Here is a 13744-nt window from a genome sequence, read left to right on the forward strand (position 1 = left end):
GCCTGGGCAACAGAGTGACACTCTGTCTCAAAAAAAAAAAAAAAAGTAAGGCAACCTACTCAAGGTTATTAAGTAGCAAGTCAGGGCCTAAGTCCAGAAGAGTGTTCTTGGCACCAGTGTGATACCATCCCATTCCTTCCCCATCAACATAACCTAGCCACCTAAGGAACACACCCAAGGCTCTGCAGCCCCATTCTCACATTCTCTCCCACACAAATTACTCAATCCAGTCCATTGTCAGTTTAGGTTTCAGGGCACAGTTTATTCAAATATTTTAAGTAACTGCAAGTCCCACCCCCGATTCCAATATCTATCCCCTCCATATCTCAACAGAGGGGCTGTCTATCATATGTGGGTGGTATGGTCCTACTATGCAAGTTACTCTCCAGCCTTCAGCTTGTGCTGTCCCAAACCTGAGTCCCTCTGACCAAGGCAACTTGTTCAGAGAGCAGTGGTGCCACCCTGAGAGCACTTTAGGACAGTGCCATCTCCTGAGATCACTAGTCACATTCCAGTCATTGTGACCAATATATTAGTTATCAGTGGTGGTCAAAGGTAGACCAGAGGCACAGGCTGTTGAGGGAATGCCCTCTATTAAAGAAGGTTCTAAGAATGAAACATGGAATGCTCAACTTGTTAAAGTGCTCAACTACAACATTAAAAAAGTGTTGGGAAGGTGTCTACTGGTGAGAAAGCAAGGTACAATCTGAGGGGCTCCTGGAAAGATACAATTTTAAAAGTACACAAAAGGACTTCTGCTTAAATCATTCCAGCAATGAGAGAAAAAAAGCTTAGAGCTTAGCCTCTGAATTACTTAAGCTCTAAATCAAATGTATCTCTAGGTGGAAACCAACTCCTTCAATTCCTCATGGAGACGGAATAAAACATTTACCACTGTCTTTTGCTCTAACTCCTCTTTCACTAAATAATTGAAAATCTGGTTTCCTTAATGGACATCACCACTACAAAAATGTCCACCATGGACAAGTGATCAACTTAGTATGAATGGCCTATGAACCACTTTCCTGCAGGGTTGGCTAGCCAAAACCTGGAGTGGGACGAGAAATTTGAGTTTCCACATCTGCCAGGCTGAGAGGGCCTTATCTAAGAACAAGTGGTCCATAATGTATCTATTCTGTTGGCATGATTACAAGATCCATGACTGGTGTGCCATGGTAGTGAGGGAAAAGTATGCATCAGCAGCAGTGGTTATCTTGTTCTAGAAGCTAGTGTATAGCCTCAGCAGTCACTTGTAAGTCCAGTGGGCAGTGGCCCAGCCCTGGCCCTTGCATAGGTCCCGGTGGCGGAGAAAACAGGCATGGACTCGGAACCGACGGCCACAGTGGGGACAGGCATGCAGGGCTCCAGCATGGGTCTTCATGTGCTCTGTCAGATGGTGCTTCAGCTTGAAGCGCTTGTTGCAGATGCCACAGCCAAAAGGCCGAAGGCTGAAGGTCAGCATGATGTGCCGGTCACGCTTTGGCTTCACTGCAAACCGCTTCCCACACAGGCAACCAAAGCGTTTTCCATCTGCAGGGGGTGTCCCCCCTAGCTTCACAGGCCCATGCACGGCCTGGCCTGCTCCCCCAGGTCCTCCACCCCCTGATAGGATTTCATTCCCATGAAGATCCACTGGTTTCCAGGATGGACCCCCTCCCCCAGATGTTGGCCCTGCCCCTGAAGGCAACAAGAACCCTAGCTCCCCATTCCCTTCAGTGTCCCCTCCAGAAAACACTTTGGTTTCCTCCTTTGCTCCTCCAGGCTGAGTTCCACTTCCTGATATCTCCTCCTTAGGCTCGAAGGGTTCCTGCTTAATGTAGAAGATTTTGGGGGGCAGTGCAGGAGGGGCAGGAAGCTCAAGGGGTGCACTCTCACCCTCTGGAAGCTTTCGGGGGGTAGCAGTCATGGGCAGTGGGTGGGGTCCATGAGGACGGGGAAAAACCCCTGATACTCTCTGGGGCTGAGGAGTCTGAGAGAGTGTGGCTGACCCCTGGTCCTCATCATCATCTTCTTCCTCCTCCTCCTCTTCTTCTTCCACCTGAATTTGCAGCACTTCTCCCAGTTCACTTCCCTCCCCTCCCACAGGGCTCTCCGTGGAAGCAGGGCTTTCAGTGGAAGCAGAGGACTGTACTGGGGTCTGGAAAGGCGAAGAGCGAATGCACCAGCCTCCTGTAGAGGATGTAGTGGAAAGAAGGGCATGGTAGGAGTTTGCTCCACGGGCTGAAATTCCACCACCTGAAGTTTCTAATTCTCTAAGAATCTCTGAGCACTGATCTACTACTTGCCACATTTGGAGGCCACTGGCCACAAGGAGATGAGCAGGAAGAGCATCCAGTGGCAGGCGGAGACGCCCTGAATAAATGAGCTGGAGCAGCCCCTCGAAGGCATCGGCTTCAATGACACTTGGTAGAGTGAGACGAGGCGCATCCCCCAGAAGCAGCTTGTCATGGAAGTAAGGAGAGGCAGCAGCCAACACTGCTTTATGAGCCCTAAGTTCCCGGCCCTGCACCAGGAGGGACACATCACAGAACTTTCCCTCTAGCCTGTGGCGATTCAGAGATTCCAGCAGCGATGAGCTATGCTGCGGGAACTCGATCTGGATTGTCCGTGGGGCTGGGTTGCAGGTCGGGGAGGCGGGTACAGGCGGCAAAGGTGTTGGGGTTTCCATGGCCTCCTCGAAGGTGACAAGAATTGCGGAGAAGAGAGGGGCTTGGGGTAGACTCCACGCGGGATGAAGGCTGCAGAGGAAAAAGATGGAGGTCACAGAAGCCCTGGATAAAGGGAGCCACATCTCAAACAACTCCCCCGCCCAACGAACAATAATTGGAAACTTTTAAGTCAGTGGCGGTTTCTGCAAATCAGTCCCGCACACCAAGAAAGCAAAAACAAACAACAACGACAACCACCACTAAACACCAACCGGGGTTTTAACTTTCAGCCCCTGTGGAAGATGAGAAGGAGTTCCTTCAGCCACGAGCCTGCCTTCACCTGCCCAGAACAGCTCCTGCCCCGCCGCTCCGTTCCGCCTCACAGTGCCCACAGAGGTCTGCTCCCGGGAAGCCGCGGTCACCCGGACACCGCGAGTCCCGGCCCGGCTGTCCTTCCCGCCGACACGCCCCCGCAGTTACACACGCGACGCTGCCCTCGCAGCTACAGTGCCGCTACAGCTCCGTCCCAGGCCGGAAGCCACCGCCTCCCCGCCGGACACCGTCGCCAAGTGCGGCGGGCGGAGCTAGAGCCGTAGCCAATCGAGGAACAGCAGCCTACAAGCCTCGTGTTGATTGGCTACCGCAGACGAGGAGGGCGGTGCTAGTAGGAGGGCGCTGGCCCAGGGTGCCAGCGCAACGGGCGTTCCGGGGAGCTGCCGAAGTCCTCGCCGCTGCAGAGGACCGAGAGCCACGGCCCGGGAGAGAACAGCCCGGTCGGAGGGGGCGGGCCGTCAGCCGCCCCGGAAAGCTGCGTTTCCCGGTGATTAAGTGTAGCACCCGCCCCCGGTAGGTCCTGAGAGGGGCAAGATTAGTTGGGCACTTACCGTATGGGCCTGGCACTTGACCACATCACCTTGTGTCCTCCCACCGGCCCTGCGAGGGTGGGGGTTGCCGTCCTCAGTTTCCAGGCGGGTGAAACGGGCTGGAAGCTTCACTCAGCTAATAGTAGTGGACCTGGGACTGGAACTCAGATTTGCTAAGGAACCAGGCAGGTTCTTTCCTCTTTTCTGCACGGGAGCATTTTAACCAGCAATTAAAGAAACCTTATTTCTAGGTAATTTTTAGAAGAGATGAATGTGGATATATACATGAACTCTTTTATCAGATAACGCCGCTGTTCCTGGCCTCGGACTAAGTGACACAGTGGTGAGGGGAGAGTTAGACTGGAGAAGTTTGGCCAGTGCAAAACTCCTGCTCTAAAATATAAAAAATCTCATTGCGAGGGGAGAGTGACATTCTATGAGGAGAGTGTGGCATCAGGTGGAGATATACGGTTTTCCTCTCAGGCTATCAGCTTCCTTTCAAAAAGCAGATCTTACCACCGTACAGGTCTGGAGAGCCCTGCCTAAGAAAGTCGGCACAGCGATAAAAGAACAATCTCCGTTTATTAAACATGTTTTTTTCTGTTTCACCACACACTCCAGAAAAAAAGGAAATGGGGCTGGGAGTGGAGAAAAGGGGACAGTGAGGGGGGATAGATAAGGCTGGGAGTGGGGTGGGGAGGGAGAACGAGAAAACAAAATAAAACAGGTAGGAAGAGCATCTCCCTACCCTTAAGGTGGTGGGTGGGGAGGGAAGCAGAGGGGCGGGGGGGGAGGGGGCCAGGAAGCTCTGTACAGAAGGGTTGCCCCCAGCCCACACACACACACCCCGGATATGTACAGTACAAACCCCAGATAATTACAACAGCCAAAGAAGAGAGAGGGAAGGTTGGGGAGGGTCCAGGGTTAGGGCCTGAGGTGGGGAAAGGGCACAGGGATAAAATTTCACATATTTACAACTTTTATATAAGTATAAATTTGGCCCCGGCTGGGTGTATGTGTAGGGGGATGGGACTGAAGGGGAACTGTCCATACAAAAGAAAGAGGAGTAGAGTCTAGGAGAGTCTCAATACCAAACGCAAAAGGATGAAGGGGGCAAGGCTGGGTAGGGGACAGCAGTCAGGGAAGAGGGGGTGCCAAGGAGGGGCTTCTCCCCTCCCATGGCCTACCCACCCCAAACCCCATCCATCCTACCTCCCCTATCCCGCCAGAGAACTATGTACAGAGAAACACCGAAAAATTGTGGAGCTGGCGGGAGGGAGGGAGATGGAAGGAGATTGGGAGGGGGAGGATGAGAGGGAAGCCCAGCCCTGTCCTACCTCCCCCAGGGGACAGAGTCATGGAAGGGGGCCCCCCAACACCCCTCCTCCAACACAGGTCCCCCCACCCTGGGGGAGAGAGACATGGCTTTTCCTAGAGTAAGTTCCCCCCTCCCCCTGGGAGTAGAGACCAAGAAGAGAGAAGGAAGGGACAGGGGGGACTGTGTGTCAGAGTAGGACAGATCAACTAGCCTGTCCTCCCAACATACACACCCTCCTAAACCCTGACCCCTCACCCTAACCTCAATTCCACCCCACCCAACACACTGGGGGAGGGGGGGGCATAAGCCCCCTCACCCCGCTCTGGGACCAGCCGAGAGCAGATCAGGTGTGGGGAGAAGGGGAGACAACTCCCATTCCCCCCTTGCCGCCCCCTCCCTGCCCCGGTGGCCCCCTCCACCCCATCTGGGTTCTGGGTGGGGAGGGAGTAAATTTAAGAGTGGTAGAAGGAGAAGGAGTTTGTGCGTGCTGAGCCCCCCCAGACGCTCCTGAGAAATCAAGGGGTAATAGGGCCCCCTCACCCGGGGTCCCCTCCCCATAACAAGGGGGGCAGGGGAGGCCAAAATGGGGCGGTGGAGGGGAGTTAGATTGTCAGCTCTGGTTACTGCTAAAAAAATCACCCTGAAGTTGAAAGTTTGGAGGTGCCACACCCCCAGGGTGGGGGTGAGGGTCTGTCCCCCAGTGTTCAGGGGAACGATGAGGCAGAGGATGGGGATAGCACCCCGGAGTGAAGGGGTCTGTGTGGGGTAGGCGGTGTCCTGGGGCAAGGGTCCCTGGGGGTCAAAGAGAGGGCAGCACCCCAATGGGAAGGAAAAGGGGACGGCTGAGGGTCCCCACTCTCCCTCCTGGAAATGGTGCAGTGGGGGGGTGGGCAATCAGTGTGCCTCCCAGGGAGGCATTCGGGGAGGCAATCCCGCTGTTCCTCGGTGATGTCCAATCCTGGTGGTTGGTGCTGTTACAGGGTGGGGTGCACAGGAAAGGAAGAGAAGGTCTGTGATGCTGGGTGGGCTAGTGGTCTGCGGTGTTTCGGAACTCGCCGTTCTCCGTAATCTGCAGCCGGGGTGGGGGTGGTGGGGCTGGGGGGGCCAGGCCGTTCCACGGTGGGGCCAGCGTCACACGCGGGTTTGTTGGACCCAAGGGGGGAAGCTGCCTCTCCTGCAAGACACCAAAAAGGAGAGCACGGACTTATTGAGACGCTTCAAGGGGGCCTGGATGCCAGTCCCCTAGCAGTGGCCTCCCCTATAGCCAGCCCACACCACAAGCCATGGACCACCCCCTCCTCCCAGGACAGTCCCCACCATCCTCCTATTTTGTTTCTCACCTGCAGTAGAAGTTAACGTCCTCTGGGATCAGAGAGAAGAGAATCTCACCCCTAGACTCCTAACAGGGGCCTTCAAGCCTTTAACCCAGAGTGTCACACCAGGAAACCAGATCAAAACAGCAAGTTCCCACCACACCCCCAACCTAACCCTTCTCTGGTTTCACCTATGTATATTCCTTGCCCATCCCACCCTCCTCCTCTTGAAACCCCCTCCCACCCATCCCCAATCCGAGGTGGGAACTTCATGTTGAGGAATAAGGGGAGGCAGTACAGCAAAACCTCATTAATCCAAACCCCTGTGGATTTGGAATTTCTTCATAATTTGAACAAAAAGTGAGCTTGAGTTTTCCTTTATCTGTGAAGAAAAGGTGTACTAAGCTTTTCTTAGTGGTGGAAATATGTCTGTAGGAGGGGATATTTAACCCATACCAGAAAACAGACTTTTGAATCCTATCCATTCATTAATGCATGCTCCCTGAGGAGTGGAAAAGGCCTTCTTCATCAAGTTCTGTATATATTTTTAAGACATGCATTTCATTAAATAGACACTGTCATTCAGTTTTGTCACTTATTCACAGTGGCCATCTTCTCAAAGATAACATTCCAAATTAGAGGTTTAACTGTACTGGGGGGAAAGGAAGGGGATTCAGGGAAGTGATATGGGAGGGAAAAATCTTGTGGGAGGGCTGCCCCTCTCTCTCACAATTATGGCGGAAATGACTAGGAGCTTCTGCAGACACAGCATGCCCCAATCTCTACATCCCTGGGAAGCAGAAACTAGCTTTATTCTTTTCCACCCCCATCTTCTTTTCAGTCCTTCTCCCTGGGCTCCCAGTTAGAAGGTGAGGGGTACCAGAGCAGCTCCTACCCCTGGTCCTACTCTCATCACCTCCTATAGCTCCTGGACCAACTCCTGGTTCCTGCCCTTAGCTCCACCTTCTGTTCCTCTGCTGGGAGAAAAGAAAGCCATCTGAATTTCCCTACACTTCTGGTTGGGAAATTCACTTCCTTCTCTCTTTGGCTGTTGTAATTATCTGGGGTTTGTACTATACATGTCCGTGTGTGTGGGGCGGGGGGGCTGGGGGCAACACTTGGCTTTTTAAAATTCAGGCTCAAAATTAATTTTTAATTAATGGCTGAGTTGCAGAGGTACCAATACCTACCACAAGTGGTTTAGAACAAATGGCCAAATTATTTCCTGGGCCACATGGCATTTAGGCTTGGCAATATAGCTATGTCTGACCTTAGGATACAAAACCTTCCAAGTAAAAGCTTCTATATAAGCTCTCCCTTCCATCCTAGGATCAAGGAGCTAACCTCTCAGGTCACCCAAACCCTAGTCTTGGATATGAGACACCCAGCAATACTGCCTTCTTAGCTTGCTGGGTATCTCACACATTTTCTGCAAGTCAGTGAGAGGAAATCACTTATGGTAGGGTATCCTGAGTATGGCGGGGGAGCAGGGAAGGAACCCCCAGATTCCATTCCCTCTGTTTGTCTGCTAGTGACAGCACATAAGCATGCGCTGGACACCCCCATGGACCCAAATTTAGAAAGTGGATAAATTAGGGTGCCATTATTCATTTTACAAAAGAATTCACTGCAGGAGTCCTTTAAATGGCAAAGTCCCCTGGTGCCTTTTAGCATCTGTTTACAGATCACCAGCTACTTTGACAGAGAGGCTGGGCAGGCAAAGAATTAAAATTACAGTGTAAGGAGCCACTGCCCACTGCAGCTCAATCCCAAAGAAAATCGCATCTCAGAAATGATGGTTATAGCTGACAGGTTCTCATTTACTGGCTTTTTAGGTAGGGTTATGTGTCCGGCAAGGCCACTCAATGGCAGGAGAGGGGGAGTGAGTGGCATCAGCAACCTGGGGATGTGAGCTCTGAGAGTACATTCTTTACCATGCTGTTCCTGGCACCTCTCCCTGGGAATCAACATGCCTACTGAGCCCACGATCTGATCTAGGAGGATGTCTCTCCCCATTTCTAAACTCCCAGGCCACATGATCAAGTCCATGTCCTAACATCTACCTGAGGTTCCTTTCTTGCTCCTTCTTGTTCCACCCACCCTGCCTAATGTCAGGACATCTCAATAGCATTTTTTTCCAGGGTATCTCAAGTCTCCCTGAGTTAACTACCCACTCCTAATTCCCACCCAATGGGGGCTAATATGAGCTCCAGATGCCTTCTGCCTCACAGATATAAGGAGGAGGAAGAGAGAGAATCAGGTGAGGAGTGGAAAGGGGGGTAGAGAACCAAGGTTAGGGAAGGAAGAGGGAAACCCAACCTACCTGCTGCAGTCAGCACAGCCCCTATAGCCAAGATCCTCCAACCCATCATCGCCTCCACCCCATTAACAAACCCACCCCCAGCCCCTAAGGACGCTCTGGTGAAATGGGGGGTGACAGACATACACTGGAGAGGTAGAGGAAGAGGAGGGCTTAGAGTCAGGAGGAGGCTGGGAGGGGGTGGGTTTTGCAGGGAAGTGGGTGTGCCCTGTGAATGTGCTGGGCCCATCTAGCCCAACTCTTGGTGTTGCTAAGGTATTGTTGGACAGTTCTGGGAAGCAGCAGCAAATGCTTTCTTTGGGTGGTGTCTTGGGAGATGGATCTGTGCAGGTGTCGGAGGGCTGGAGTCTGTGGAGGTTCTCTGGGTGTGGAGGGCAGCAGTGAGAGGGGAGAGGCTCCGGAGGTGTTGGAGGGAGTGGGCTTCACGACCAACCTGCAGTGGTCCGGAGTCACCTCCCCCTGTGTCCTCCGCCCGTGGCCAAAGCGGAACCAGGAGAATTACCTGATGAGGAGCTGCAGTGGGAGAGAGTGGGGTCATGGGGTCAGGAGCCTTGGTGAGGGGATGGCAGGTGGGGGGAGCCTAGCAGTCAGAGCAAAGAGGAGTATGGGTAGGAAAATGAGCAGAATTTTGGGAAAGCAAGGGGTAAGGGTGCAGAAGGGAGGTCCTAGAAGCTGGCTTGTGAGAAGAGAGGCTGGGCAGCAGGCAGCTGGGAAGGTGTGAGGGCCAGAGTGGGAGGGAGGCCAAAGGGAGGCTGGACTTAAATACTGAGGGCAAAGGGAGGTTACAGGATGGAAGGCCTTCAAGATCTGAAGAGTCAAGAAGAGGAAACTATGCAGGAGCTGCCAAGGAGACAGGAAAATTGGGGAGCCAAGAGAACAGAGGCGATGGGTCCCCACGTTTTCAGGGTACCGGCCAGGGCCTGGAGAAACTACAGATCATACTGCCCTGTGCTCTATTCCAGAAAATGGCAGCTTCTAGCCCTCTGGCCCAAGAGTGCAGAGGAAGCTGAACAACGTGGCTTGAATAGGAGTGAGCAAAGAAGGGGCAGGAGTTCTTGGAACTAGGTGGGGTCTAGGGGCAGAAAGACCAAGGTTCTGGTAGAGAAGGTCCTGAGATGCAGACAGGAGTGAGAAGACTGGACGGGAAGGCACAGGAGTTGGGCTGACGCTGCCAGGAGTGACAGAGGCACAGACAATGGGATGAAGATGGGGTCACTAGGGGGCTGCCAGGAGCAGCCAGTGGACAAAACAGCAGACTATGAGAGACAGATGGTGATGGGGCTGGGTGGCTGGTGTAGTGAGTGCACGAAAGACAGTGGGATGGATGGGGATGGGACACGGAGAAGATAAATGACATTGTAATTTCCACCTGAGCGTCGAGCAGCCTCTTCTTGGGTTCTGGCAGCGGCTCAGCCATGGCGGGGTGGTCCCGGCGCAGCTCCTCCTCCACCAGCATCAGCCTGAAGGGACGGGCTTCAGTGGGGTTAGTGGCGGGCACAGGCTCAGAGCCTGCCCATGGAACCCCACAGCTCTCTGGAAAAGCCTCAGGCATCCTTATCCCTTTGAATCAGAGTCCCTCCATTGCCGTGATGCAAGACTCCCTGTTACTCAGGATCATGCTCTCCACCTTCCTCCCAGGAACCCTTACACCTCCCTGCTAAGGCAGCTTTCTGTGCCTCAAAGACTTCTACCATCCAGACACCTCCAGGCCTCCATCATCCCAATCAGGACAGTAGTGCCCCTTCCCCAAACCTTCCATGGCTGAGGACCTGGCTTCTGCATCCCCCATGTCACCTCACTGTGAAGATCTTCAAGGTGATTTATCACAAAGGATATCAATTAGAGCAGTGGTTTTCAAAAAATATTTCAAGAAGCCCTTTTCTTCTAATTAAATCTTACACAAAATACATTTAGAATGGATCAAAATGGAGGTGGCTCTGGTTGGAGTGGGGCCCAGGGTCCCCCCTGCCCCGACCCCACCACTCTGAAGATAATTGACCTCTTTGCTGAGGATACCCTCTTTGGAGCCCAGGGCTTGCTGGAGCAGCTGAAAACATACACAGGCTAAAAGACCCTTTCTAACAGAACACCTTTCCAAGGCTAGAGAGGGAGGGTCTGCCCAGGAAGGGCAGGGGCTACTCTGGCTAGGGAGCCCTGCTTAGGTTTGGGTGAACATCACAGGTTAAGTTGAGAATAACTAGTGGGGAGTCCTGGCCTAGGGTAAATGCAAATGCAAATGCAGTGATGGTTGGACAGGTACATTTTCCAAGGGCTTCCGAAGCTACTCTATCAGAAGAGAGGTCAGGGTTTGGTAAAGGTATATTTAATACACTAAGCAGGTTGGGGTTTCTCTCCATCTGGTGACGAGTGAGTGGGTGGCTTCCTGGGGAGAAGAGTGGTGGGCTCTCCTGGTGGGCTCCTGAGTTTGGGGATGGGAGTCAGAGGAGTAGCTCGCTCACTTGCTCTCTTCAGCCTCAGGCTCTCCCTCACAACCCCCTCCCCAGGCCGCCCCTCACCTGCCAATGATGCTCTTGATCTGTGAATCCTTCTCTGCCTGCTGCTGCCTTAGCCTCTTCTCACTCTGCTCCAGTCGGGCCTGATACTGCATCAGGATTTTGCTGGTCTGTTCTTCCTGGGACAGCAGCCTCCGCTCATACTCTTCCAGCTTCCGGTTGGACATGTGCAGCCGCTCTTTCAGTGAGTGAATCTCCTCCTCGTACTCCTTCACCTGCCCGCCGGGCACACGACCCCGCACTGTGAGGGGCGCCCCACCCCAAGCCCACCACCCAGCCTCCATCCCTGTCTGCCAAGCACAGCCACTGCATGTTGAGGGACATCCAGCTGCCTTCCCCAACCCCTTCCCTGCCTGTGGATCACATCCACACACCTGCTTTTGAGAAGACCCTGCCATGGTGCTGAGGTTCCCTCAAAATGGAGCAAGGTCACAGACACCCACACCCTGAGGTCTATGTATGGCCCCTCATGAAGACCCACATAGAAACCTAGACTCACAAGCACACCTTGAGTAACTGTGCTCAGAAATTAAAAATAGGGTGACTCTTCAGCCCTAAGCCAGGCCCCAGAACACATGCTGGAGACATAGGAAGAAAAGGCAATTGATGGGGGAAAGGCAGATGCTGTCCTCCATGTGACCCTCTCCTTGGCTCTGTCAAGGAGCCAAGGATAGGAGGTCTACAAGTGAATTCTAGGCTGAGAATCTGGGAATTCTAGAGCTGGAAGAGCTCAGAAGTGTCATTTTATCTGCCGTATTGGCTCTAGAGTCTACAGCTGTGCTGTCTAATATGGTAGCCACCAGCCCACATGTAGCTATTTAAAATTTAGGCCAGGCACAGTGGCTCAACCCCTGTAATCCCAGCACTTTGGGAGGCTGAGGCAGGTAGATCACTTGAGCTCACAGGTACAAGTTCTAGACCAGCCTGGGCAACATGGCAAAACCTCGTCTCGACAAAAAAAAAAAAAAAAAAAAAAAAAAGAAAAAAAAAACTAGCTAGGCATGGTAGCACGACCCTGTAGTCCTAGCTACTCATGGGGCTGAGGTAGGAGGATGCCTTGAGCCCAGGAGGCGGAGGTTGCCTCGAGCCACGTTTGCACCACTGCACTCCAGCCTGGGTGACAGAGCAAGACCCTGTCTCAAAAAAATTACAAAATTAAAATTAAATAGAGCTAAAAATTCAGTTCCTGAATCACAACTAGCCACATGTGAACGGTACAGATTACAGAACATTTCGTCACTGCAGAAAGTTATATTGGATAGTGCTAGTCTACAGCCTTTCTCAACAAGGTTTCCTCATCTGAAGCACAGAATAGAAAAAAAAAATGACACAAAAGACTTTCCTCATTCTCTGAAGAGGATACATACATATATCACCAACCCTTCTACATGCAGAGGAGAGATGTGAATTAACTTCCTACGGTGGCTGCCTTGGGGCTAATATTAGGGTTTAATTCTCATTAAATTTGCTGGTCAAGCCCATCTGAGTCAGTCCCAACATTTCCTATGCTCAAAGACCACTTCCCTGTGTTAGGGTCATATGTTCTTTATATATGACCTAATCCTGCAGCCACCCTCTTCCTCTGGCCCTAGGAGCAACAGCTTCCTCAAGTAACTTTCTGCTAAGTTATCTGTGTGTGCCCCAGAGCTCTTGGTGCCCTTGCCCTCAGCCTCCACCAAGTGAGGGTCTGGATGGCCTTTTCACACATGACCAATACATACTACTTTACCACATGCATACCCTGCCTACCGACTGTCACTTATGCCCATGGGACAGTGACTGGGTAGGCCAGACATCACTTGTAATATAGCTGCAACCCCCTCCATCCCCACCCAATTTATTAGCTCCTACTGCCAGTAAAGTAACATTTCCTTTCCTAAGCAGTCACAGGAGCCAGGGCTTATGTTCCTCCTCGGGAAGAACATGGAGGTAAGCCTAAAATAGATGATCCCCAGATAGTCTACGATATATATAACCTACAAAATAGAGTTGAAAGTGACTTTTAACAACTGTGTGTATCTGGTCTCCCCAGATGGACTGAAGGCTTCTCAAGAGGTGATCAGGTTTTTGCCTTTTCTTTCCACCATAACTGACCCTGGAGGTTTCCTTTGGAAGTGACTAGAGATCTCCCCTGTGGGTAAAAGGAAACACTGGGGCTTGGAGCTGGTAGAGTCCATCGTACCCTATCCAGCCGGCTCTCATCCATCGATTTTGAGTACTCCTTGAGCTTGTACTCTTCCCGCTCGATGTGGGCACTCTCGATGTCAGCCGACAGGTGAGGCATGTTGGAGACCCAGGCCACTGTCCGCTCAGAGGCTGGCATTGTGGGGTTCAATGTGGATGGTGTCTGAGAATGCTGGGACAAGGCACGGTGAGGGTGAACAGAGAAAGGAAAGGTGGGAAAAAGCAGGGTACATTTAGAGGGCAACAGCACAGCCAAAGGAGATGACAGTCCCAGTCCTATTGCCCTGCTGTAGCCTTTATCACCTCTGAATGCCAGAGATGTGAGTTGAATGCCAGAGAATTTCTCCTGTCACTGTTCTGATTCAGGATCTGATTTTCATGCCTCCAAGCCCCCAACTGGCCCTATTCCAGTCACCCTCATTCTACTTATGGAGTAATCCCCTCTGGAATGAGAATGCTAAGAGGGTTCAGTGCCATATCCTTAGGGCCTGGCATAGCACATGGCACATAGCAGGCCCTCTATACACATTTGTTTAATGGCCAAAAGGAGGCAAGAAGATTGTAACTTCAGGCCACAGACTCTGT

The 13744-nt window shown here is 52.3% G+C and overlaps 2 protein-coding genes across 18 annotated transcripts in view; both read right to left on the reverse strand.

Moving 5' to 3' along the window:
- Positions 1 to 241: 241 nt before the first annotated feature.
- On the reverse strand, positions 242 to 3935 carry ZBTB9 (zinc finger and BTB domain containing 9). 3 transcript variants are annotated; one of them, XM_063632350.1, is made up of 2 exons: positions 3533 to 3935; positions 242 to 2738 (listed from the first exon to the last, which is right to left on the reverse strand). In XM_063632350.1, the coding sequence occupies exons 1-2, from the start codon at positions 3556 to 3558 to the stop codon at positions 1247 to 1249; spliced, it is 1518 nt and encodes a 505-aa protein (XP_063488420.1). In that variant the 5' UTR covers positions 3559 to 3935; the 3' UTR covers positions 242 to 1246. The 3 variants fall into 3 exon arrangements, with proteins under 3 accessions (XP_063488420.1, XP_063488422.1, XP_063488421.1); XM_063632352.1 differs by having other exon boundaries at positions 2989 to 3935; XM_063632351.1 differs by having other exon boundaries at positions 2921 to 3935.
- Positions 3936 to 4074: 139 nt separating this feature from the next.
- SYNGAP1 (synaptic Ras GTPase activating protein 1) overlaps positions 4075 to 13744 on the reverse strand; it is a 35432-nt gene continuing 25762 nt past the window's right edge. For 9 of the 15 annotated variants that reach the window (XM_063632343.1, XM_055262780.2, XM_063632342.1 and 6 more), the window contains 4 exons: positions 13158 to 13331; positions 10979 to 11190; positions 9832 to 9922; positions 4075 to 6003 (listed from right to left, as the gene is read on the reverse strand). In XM_063632343.1, the coding sequence (XP_063488413.1) occupies positions 5857 to 6003; positions 9832 to 9922; positions 10979 to 11190; positions 13158 to 13331 (624 nt within the window). In that variant the 3' untranslated portion in view covers positions 4075 to 5856. Of the gene's footprint in view, positions 6004 to 8894; positions 8976 to 9817; positions 9936 to 10978; positions 11191 to 13157; positions 13332 to 13744 lie in introns of those variants that run through there. The other 6 variants (XR_010119067.1, XM_055262783.2, XM_063632336.1 and 3 more) reach the window with 6 other exon arrangements.

This window comes from Symphalangus syndactylus, chromosome 23 (genome assembly GCF_028878055.3).
Source record: "Symphalangus syndactylus isolate Jambi chromosome 23, NHGRI_mSymSyn1-v2.1_pri, whole genome shotgun sequence".
Taxonomy (NCBI): Eukaryota; Metazoa; Chordata; class Mammalia; order Primates; family Hylobatidae; genus Symphalangus; species Symphalangus syndactylus.

Excerpts from the sequence above, each read along its gene's own strand:
- ZBTB9 (XM_063632350.1), bottom strand. The coding sequence starts at position 3,558 with ATGTGGTCAAGTGCCAGGCCCATACG. Across the intron at positions 2,739-3,532 it reads TCAAGTGCCAGGCCCATACG|CCTTCATCCCGCGTGGAGTC; the intron begins GTAAGTGCCCAA and ends TTTCCTCTGCAG.